Raw genomic sequence first — 9,517 nt, forward strand, 5'->3', positions numbered from 1 at the left:
CATACCACCTTATGATCATTGACTTATGACTCGAGTATAAGGATTTGAATGTTAGGGTGTTACAAGCTCAACATCTGTTGTCTTCATTTGCTCAGTTGCGATTTTGCCGTCATCCGTCGCGCTTAGGAGCTTCTGTCCTTGTCTGGTCGTCGTGCTCCAAATCTCCAACCCCTTTACTCATTCACCAATCTTGTGGTCGTCTTTTTATCTTTTTGTATTTTATTGAATGATTAATTAATTATTGATTAGTTCTGACTGTTCTATTGTGCTGTTGTTTTGTGTTTTGTGCTTTTTGCATGGTGTTGTTTGTTATTGAAATATTATGCTATGTTGTGTTTATGCTTTGGGATTAATTGTGCTTAGATTGTTAAGTTAGTTAGTTCAACAAAAATTTTTGAGAACTTAGCTTTGGCATGATTGATGAATTTTGTCAATTATTTACTGTTATTTTGCAGATGATCTGGGATTGCTTTTGAAAAGTGTATAAAGCAAATTATTCACTGTGACTAGTTGATAAATAGATCATTCCTTCGTATAAACCCTATGAAATCCATGTGAATATTTTAAGGTTTATAAGATTATAAGACTTTAGTTGATGAATCATTTTAAATGTGGATGATATTTTAAGACTTATATTATATTATAATTATGTTTTAGTGTGTTTATTTATATTTTATTTATTATTTTATTATAAAATAATTTTTTAGGTTGAACTATATTTAAACTAGTTGAACTAGTAAATCAATAACTAAAATGGTTTAATAACCGGTTTGATTTTCAAAATCTTGATAATTACTAATTATTCAATAAAAAATAAAAATTGTTAGAGTGACAAATAATGAAGTATGAAAAGAAAAAAAAATATTGGTTTATTGTTTTGCTTTTTTGTTGGGCCAGAGAGCCCAGTTGAAGGGCCCAATTCCAAGTTTATGCTTCGTAAGTGAGTGACAGTGAGTAATGCGTAAAACCCTAACTTCGTCTTCTCTTGGTTCGTACGTCCCAAGTTTTTGAAGCTCCTCGAAATTTTATTTTCCGCAGCGATAGCAGCAAGACGAGGTTGCCAATATGAAGGTTTTATTCCCGAAACCCTAGTTACTGTTCATGATTCGATTTATTAATATTATTATTCTGTTTGTTCATCATTGTTTGCTCCTTTTCTTTTAGTTCAATATTGCAAATCCCACAACTGGATGCCAGAAGAAGCTCGAGATCGATGATGATCAGAAACTGTAATCATTTCTTCCTTTTGGTTATATCTTCAGTTATGGAGTTGTTAAGTTCAGTTAGACGCTAGTTAGAAGTAGATTTTAGTTTTTTTTTGGGTAGTTTTTGGTATCTGAAAGAGTTGATGAGGTATGTTCTGTAAATGAATGATCTTTCTATACTCTACTAATTCGTGAATTATTGACCATATTTGACGGATTTATTTGAAGAGATGTTTGTTAAGTAGGAATTGTGTTGTGCAACCTTCTGGTCTTCTTTTATCTGATAATATTTTGTTTATTTTAGAACTCTATTTCCAAGTGAAAAATTAGCCATCTCATCCCAAAAGTAACTAAGTGTTTACTATGAGTTCTTCCTTTACTATTGTCCCTTTGAGCCTTTCTTAGTTCGTGTACCTGGTGATCTTTTAGGCTTATATGTTTTTTAGGGAATTTGTTAGCTAAGTGAGACCATAACTCATAGAATGCAATTCAATGATCTTACTTTTACAGTTTCAAGGTTTTGTGAAATTGCTTTCTTTATTTCTTCATGCATGTCATAACCTATTAGTGTTCTGAGGTTTTTTCCCAGTTATATTCCACAAACTAAAAATATTTACGCTCTCCCCATTTATATCTCTAGTACAGTAGTACTACATGACCCCAACTGTTGCCAAAACTGTGTTTCAAGCAATATGAATTACTATTATTTACTGTCATTGGTGCTGCAACCACTTCCATTATTTTCTCATCCATGCACCCTTCTCTCAGCTATCACCTTCGGTTTATTGTTTTCCTCATATCTGTCCACGCTTTTGTCCTTAGCTATGATCAGTGGAAACCCCTGATTGCTTCTGGAATCTTGTATCACAAACTATATTGTCTATATTACCTTCCCAAACAGGAGAGAGAGACCAATTGATAGTCTTGTAATTTTAATTGATTTCCTTTTGACCAACACCAACCTAGCTGCTTCTGTTCAAGATGTTAACTATTGAGCTATTTGGCCTGTTTAAACTATTGTAATGCTCCATTGGAAATTGCAGACGAGCATTTTGGGACAAGAGGATCTCACAGGAGGTCAATGGAGATGCTCTTGGTGAGGTATGCTCTTTAGATAGAAACCTTCAAACCTGGAAATTGCTGGCCTAATATCTTTTGTCGAACGTTAATGTTGATTTGATCTTTTTGTTTATGCTACCATTAGGAGTTCAAAGGATATGTCTTTAAAATTACCGGTGGCTGTGACAAACAAGGTTTTCCAATGAAGCAGGGAGTGCTTACCCCTGGCCGTGTCCGTCTCTTGCTCCACAGAGGTAGGATTTTTCATAAAGCTTAAATTTTACTTTTGATTTTCCCTCTAGTAATGGGACTAGGAAATAAAACATGTTCTTACGGTGGAGATACATTTGGAAATAGAGGACAAACTAAAACATGAAATAAGCTGAAAAATGTTCCCGTGAAAGCAATTTTATGCCAGTCACATAGTCTCCTGAACTAATGTTGCTTGCACATCACTATGATCCATCTACGCCTTCCCTTTATCTTTCTAGTATAAAGTATTAACTGACATGTCCTCTCTGTTTCATTTACTCTTGATTGTGTAAACAGGAACTCCATGCTTCCGTGGGTATGGAAGGCGTAACGGAGAGCGCCGGAGGAAGTCTGTTCGCGGTTGCATTGTCAGCCCAGACCTCTCTGTCTTGAACTTGGTGATTGTGAAGAAGGGTGACAATGATTTACCTGGATTGACTGATATTGAAAAGCCAAGAATGAGAGGCCCAAAGAGAGCATCCAAGATCCGTAAGCTGTTCAACCTTTCCAAGGAGGATGATGTGAGGAAATATGTCAACACATATCGCCGTACCTTCACTACAAAATCAGGTAAAGTATCTGATGTCTCTTGTATGCTTTATTTGTTTTTTCATTGGATGTTGCCAGTATGATATCTCTGCTGTTGGATGCAGTAGTAGGTTTTTAGTTGCTAGAAAATACTTTAGTCCAGTCATTATTTCTATCTTTTCTGCCACTCAGCTATGTTTACTTGGTTCAAAATTTCAATAAGATTTATTCTGACCCAGGTTATTTTTTCCATGTGGCACATGTGCTTTGCTAGTGCTTCTTGTGTGTTCATGCATCAACAATACGATGGACATATGTTTTTCTTAGTATCTTCTTTTTCTTGTATGTATTATGGAATAGGATTACAAATTATTAGTAGCACAGAAGTAATGTCCCTTGTCCACTCATTCAAGTTTGACGACATAACATGCATGTTCATGAAATAGTTTGGAGTGATGATAGTGGAACCCTTTTGTATTGAAGAGATCTCTTTAAAATAATTTTTTATGGACCCTGGATATCCAATTTAATTAGGTGGTTGCAGAAAAAAGTCTGATGAATTAGAATCATAATCTGAATGATGGATGTCTTTGTTTCAGGTAAAAAGGTGAGCAAAGCTCCAAAGATTCAACGCCTGGTCACCCCATTGACACTGCAAAGGAAGCGTGCAAGGATTTCTGACAAGAAGAAGAGAATCGCAAAGGCAAAATCAGAGGCAGCTGAGTACCAGAAGCTTCTTGCCTCCAGGTTGAAGGAGCAGAGGGAACGGCGCAGTGAGAGTTTGGCAAAGAGGAGGTCCAAGCTTTCTAGTGCTGCTGCTAAAGCTACAACTTCATAAGCTACTTTAAGAGAGATATGGTGAAGCTTGGTCTTCATCCTAGTTTTGGTAGTGTCATTCCATGATGGCTGCTTCATGCTAAACACTTGCGTATTTGCTATTTGAATACATTGAGTATGTTGATTTATTAATATTGTATTCGACACTAGAACGGATTGGAAGTATTTTACCTGCTTGAATTTTATAGCAGTTTTATACATTCTAGGCTCTAGCTTGTGGTTTAGAGATAAATTAGTTTAGAAAAATACAAAGCAACCAACACCTCATGAGAATCAACACTATACTACATGGATATAAGTGTAGAATTGGATAAACAGCAAAAAAGTTACAAAACTTTATTAAATTTATAGAGAATATATGAATTCTACATAATTTTATTTTTATTTTTATCATAAAAAAAGATTTAGTCTTCGTTAAAAGGTATGTGTATACTACCGTCACCTTTATTCCATAACCAAATTAGGAAAATGCTATAACAAATACCATCCCTTTCTGCTTTCTTGTAAAAGCCCTAACCTTGCCTGCAGTTCCAAAATTTCCGCCACAAGGTAACCTTAGCCTTCTTAAGATGTTCCTGTGAACGATGGAATCTAACTTGGTTTGGTATGACCTGTTTGAAGTTACAACTTACAAGGTAAACTATTTTATCGGAATTAGAGTTGTGTCAAAAAAGGCTTTGGAAAAAATAACTTTTTTTCTATCTTTTATTTACCTTCAAAATGAAATTTTTTATTAGTAAAAAAAACCGTGTGTAGAAAAAATATGATTTTTTTAATAAAAGAATCATCAACTTTTTTTGAAAGTTTTTTTTGATATATGATAGGATGCAATGATATTGTTTAATCTATGTAACTGATTTTATCTAATGAGATATGACTTTATTGTTATTGTTTTTTTTCCCCAATAAATATTTTCTTTTTACTTTTCTATAACAAGTATATATATATGTTAACTTATACTAAACCCTCCAAACCTGATGCTGTAATTTTTTTTGATCCAAAAGAGAGTACTTGCGTATCATGCATGTTAAAATTATAATTTATTGACTATGATGAACGGACACTGATACGGACACGGGACACGACACGACACGGAATACGCCAACACGCGAATTTTAAAATCTTACATGACACGGGGACACGTATACATATAAAGTATTTTTTTTTTAAATCGTAATGATATTTTGATATTTTATTAATATTAACATATAAATTAATTTTTTAGTTATTTTTAATGTCTTATTTTAATTATATAAAATATTTAAAATATTTTTTGTTTTAATAAATAATAATATATATTATTTCTAAATTTATTTTAAAAATACATATTAAAAATAAGATTAGACACATTGACACGTAATAGTATTTAGATGTATCCAATCGTGTCGGTAAAATTTTTTTATGGGACAAGAGTGTCTGTGAATATCGTCTCCGAATTGTGTCCGTCTCCCAATTGTGTCCGTGTTTCATGGTTTAATTCTATTCAGGCTTTGCTAACGTTCCATTTGGAATATGCAATGCTAACGGAGTGGTGAAATAACAAACGTGCAAAACAACCTATGATGCTCCCATTGATGTGCATAATTCTCACTCCTTTGATGCTACGCTCCACCAAGTTTTTGTTCTTCATGTTCCCCAAACGTTTCTTTTTACAGAATCTATGTACTTCAAGCGTTGCAACCATAGCCACAAACGTTCATGCTCAGATATACAATCTTTCCATCCAAGGGAACCTGGAAGAAGCTCTTTCACTACTATACACCCACGACACAACACACTCTTTTATGTCCATTCAGACCTATGCCACTTTGTTCCATGCCTGTGCTAGAAGAAAGTGCCTCCAACATGGCATGGCTTTGCACCATTATGTAATTGACAAACACCCAGAAGCACAAAATGATCTCTTTCTCACTAATCACATCATAAATATGTACTGCAAGTGTGGTCACTTGGCATATGCTCACCACCTATTCGATAAAATGTTGCACAGAAACATTGTCTCTTGGACTGCTCTTATTTCGGGGTATGCCCAATGTGGCCTAGTCAGAGAATGTTTCTCTCTCTTTTCTAGCTTGTTGGCTAGCTTCTGTCGGCCCAATGAATTTGCTTTGGCAAGTTTGCTTAGCGCTTGCGAGGCGCATGACATTAAATGTGGCATGCAGGTACTGGCAGTTGCTTTGAAGATTTAGTTGGATTCCGATGTGTTTATTGTATGACATTATATGTGGCATGATGCAGGTACATGCAGTTGCTTTGAAAATTGCTTTGGATGCCAGTCTTTATGTTGCAAATGCTCTTATTACAATGTACAGCAAGTGTTCTGCCTTTGGTGGATGTTATGATCATACAGTAGATGATGCCTGGATCCTATTCAAGTCAATGAAATTCAAAAATCTTATATCTTGGAATTCAATGATTGCAGGTTTTCAATTTCGTGGACTCGCGGGTCAAGCCGTTTGGTTGTTTACTCATATGTACAGCAGTGGAATTGGGTTCGACCGTGCCACCCTACTCAGTGTCTTCTCTTCCTTGAATGAGTGTAGTACTTTTGGTGATATCAACATACATCTAAGAAGCTGTTTTCAGTTGCACTGTCTTGCTATTAAAAGTGCTCTTTGTTCAGAAGTTGAAGTGATAACTGCATTGTTAAAATCGTATGCAAACGTTGGAGGAGATATTGCCGACTGCTACAGGCTCTTCCTTGAAACAAGTCAACAGGATATTGTATCATGGACTGCTATAATGACTGTGTTTGCAGAACGAGATCCTGAGCAGGCATTCCTCCTTTTCTGTCAACTTCATCGTGAAAGTTTTGTCCCAGACTGGCATACATTCTCAATTGCCCTCAAAGCTTGTGCATACTTTGTGACTGAGAAACATGCCCTGGCTGTTCACTCGCAAGTAATTAAAAGAGGGTTTCAGGAAGATACGGTTCTTTGTAATGCCTTGTTACATGCTTATGCAAGGTGTGGCTCCTTATCTTTGTCTGAACAAGTATTTGAAGAAATGAAATTTCGTGATTTGGTTTCATGGAATTCAATGATTAAGTCGTATGCCTTGCACGGGCAAACTAAAGATGCACTGAAACTCTTCCAGCAAATAAATATGCATCCAGATGCTACAACGTTCGTTGCACTTCTCTCAGCTTGCAGTCATGTTGGACTTGTTGACCAAGGAGTGAAAATTTTTAATTCCATGTCTGATGATCATGGTATTGTTCCTCAACTAGATCACTATGCTTGCATGGTTGACCTCTATGGACGAGCTGGGAAGTTATCTGAAGCTGAGGACTTGATACGCAAGATGCCAATGAAACCTGATTCTGTGATTTGGAGTTCATTACTTGGATCTTGCCGTAAGTATGGTGAGACTCACTTGGCCAAATTAGCAGCTAATAAATTTACAGAATTGGCACCCAATAATTCATTGGGATATGTACAAATGTCAAACATATATTCCTCTGGTGGTAGTTTCGCTGAAGCTAGCCTAGTTAGGAAGGAAATGAGAGATTCTAAGGTGAGGAAAGAACCTGGATTAAGCTGGGTTCAGATTGGTATGCGGGTTCACGAGTTTGCCTCTGGTGGTCAACATCATCCACAGAGGGTTGCCATATTAAACCGGCTTGAGATATTGGTTGGACAGTTGAAAGAGATAGGTTATGCACCAGAGATCAACTTAGCCTTATATGACACTGAAATGGAGCACAAAGAAAACCAATTGTTACATCATAGTGAGAAAATGGCCTTGGTATTTGCCATAATGAATGAAGAAAAGTTTCCATTTGTTGGGAACGTCGTTAAAATAATGAAGAATATCCGCATTTGTGTGGATTGCCACAATTTCATGAAGTTAGCATCATATCTTCTTCAGAAGGAAATTACTGTGAGAGATTCAAATCGCTTTCACCACTTCAAATATGGAGCATGCTCATGTAATGATTATTGGTAACATAATAACTGCAATTCCCAATGCTTTGTTTGAGTACTGGTTTCAACCATGGTGGAGCTTCTGGTTGAGAAATACCGTGCACTTAATAGTTATTGGAGAAAGTGATAGAAAGAGGTGTTTACATATTTATGTGGAAAATATTGTAAATTTTAAGTTGTAACATTCATCTCACTGGAAAGTACTAATGTGCATATTTTTGGTGGACCCTTTGGGTTGTGAGCTTGTTTAGCAGGGGAAACAGTTGCTCACTTTCTTGCATGAAGAGCAGTTCTTTGGAGTACACTATTGGTTGCATGTGGTGGTGTTCTTGGGTATGTTGAACTTGGAGAAGGTAAGAAACATCAAACATACAACAATATTTCTTCATTCATTAAAGATATTTAGGATATGATTACATGTGTGATTCTTCAATACGAACTTTGAATGATTAATTGCATAAATCTATCTTTAATTGATTGTGTGAACAGGAACTACTTGCTTCAATGGATATGGAAGAAGTAACAGTGTGTGTGGTAGGGAAGCCCTGTTTGTGGGTGCATTGTGCCATTGTCAGCACTCAGCACAGACCTCCTGTTTAGAACTAGGTGATTGTGAAGAAGGGTGAAAATGATTTTTTAGGATTGATTGATATTCATATTGAAAAGCCAAGAATGAGGGGTCCAAAGATAGCATCGAAAATTCTTAAGCTTTGAACCTGTCCAAGGAAGATGATTTAAGGAAATATGTCAACACCTTTAAGCACAGGCACAGGGAAGTGCAGCAAAACCATGTCATTCTTCCACAACAATTTCATCTCTTCTTCAATGAAGTTCAATGAAACCATGTCGTTTCTGTTAGATGCTGTGAGTGCTGTCAAGAGTTGATTTGGGTTCAGTTCCATCACAGCTCTTCCTCCAATTCGAGCTTGCTGGATCTAAACCCTCCTGCCACCAAGGACATCCTAGTTCAAACTTCTACAGTTCAGAGCATTGGCAACATGGATAACGAGGAAGACACTTTGTCGGTTGCTAGTTGCAGCACCGCAGTTTCTCTGGAGTTCCGAGTTCTGTGCGGATCCTTCTTTCTGGAATGACCACAATGTGCAGGTACAGTGCCTAATATGAAGATCTATAATGTTACTTAGGATAAATTTTTCTTAATGAACATTGATCACTATGTAATTCTGATTAATGTGTTGAGTTTTAATAGTATGAATGAGTTTTATGCAAGAAACTCTTACTACACATAAATCATAGAGCTCTACAACCACCTGGAATCTTATCACTAGCCTAATATAAGTATATAACCCTAAATAAGTTTTATTTTGGATTAATTCTCTGACACAGGTTACAATTAGAATCTTCTCAAGTATGTTTACTATTTCAAAATTTCAAGCAAGAATTCTTAGTGTGGTTTTGTATGGTCATGCGTCAACAATAACAAAGTACAATTAGCCAATTATCTAGAACTGTCAACAATTAACAAAAAATAAAAAATATATTTTTGTTTTTAAATTTTAAAATCAGTAAATTGTATTCTTTACTTGCCTATTAACCGTGATTCATTGTTAAACTATCTCTCTATTATGAAGTTGCTGTGCCCTGAAGTTTATTGACACTGGCATTAGCATTAGCATTTTACACGGCAAGATAACTGTTGAGTTGCAACTACGTTTTATGAAGACTAAACGTAAGCGTTTGTATTGTTTT

At 35.8% G+C, this 9,517-nt stretch overlaps 2 protein-coding genes across 4 annotated transcripts; both read left to right on the forward strand.

Annotated features, from left to right (window-relative positions):
• On the forward strand, positions 917–4,090 carry LOC107618434 (40S ribosomal protein S6). The gene is made up of 6 exons (XM_016320498.2): positions 917–1,071; positions 1,165–1,229; positions 2,249–2,306; positions 2,410–2,518; positions 2,814–3,086; positions 3,644–4,090. The coding sequence occupies exons 1-6, from the start codon at positions 1,066–1,068 to the stop codon at positions 3,880–3,882; spliced, it is 750 nt and encodes a 249-aa protein (XP_016175984.1). The 5' UTR covers positions 917–1,065; the 3' UTR covers positions 3,883–4,090.
• On the forward strand, positions 5,262–9,423 carry LOC107619669 (pentatricopeptide repeat-containing protein At1g71420). Of its 3 annotated transcripts, none has more exons than XM_021111434.1 (4): positions 5,262–6,043; positions 6,120–7,943; positions 8,050–8,160; positions 8,297–9,423. In XM_021111434.1, exons 1-2 carry the CDS (start codon positions 5,441–5,443, stop codon positions 7,827–7,829), a joined length of 2,313 nt encoding a protein of 770 aa, XP_020967093.1. In that variant the 5' UTR covers positions 5,262–5,440; the 3' UTR covers positions 7,830–7,943; positions 8,050–8,160; positions 8,297–9,423. The 3 variants fall into 3 exon arrangements, with proteins under 3 accessions (XP_020967093.1, XP_020967094.1, XP_016177449.1); XM_021111435.1 differs by having other exon boundaries at positions 8,059–8,160; XM_016321963.2 differs by having other exon boundaries at positions 6,120–8,160.

The sequence above is a fragment of the Arachis ipaensis genome, chromosome B09, assembly GCF_000816755.2.
Source record: "Arachis ipaensis cultivar K30076 chromosome B09, Araip1.1, whole genome shotgun sequence".
NCBI classification, from domain to species: domain Eukaryota; kingdom Viridiplantae; phylum Streptophyta; class Magnoliopsida; order Fabales; family Fabaceae; genus Arachis; species Arachis ipaensis.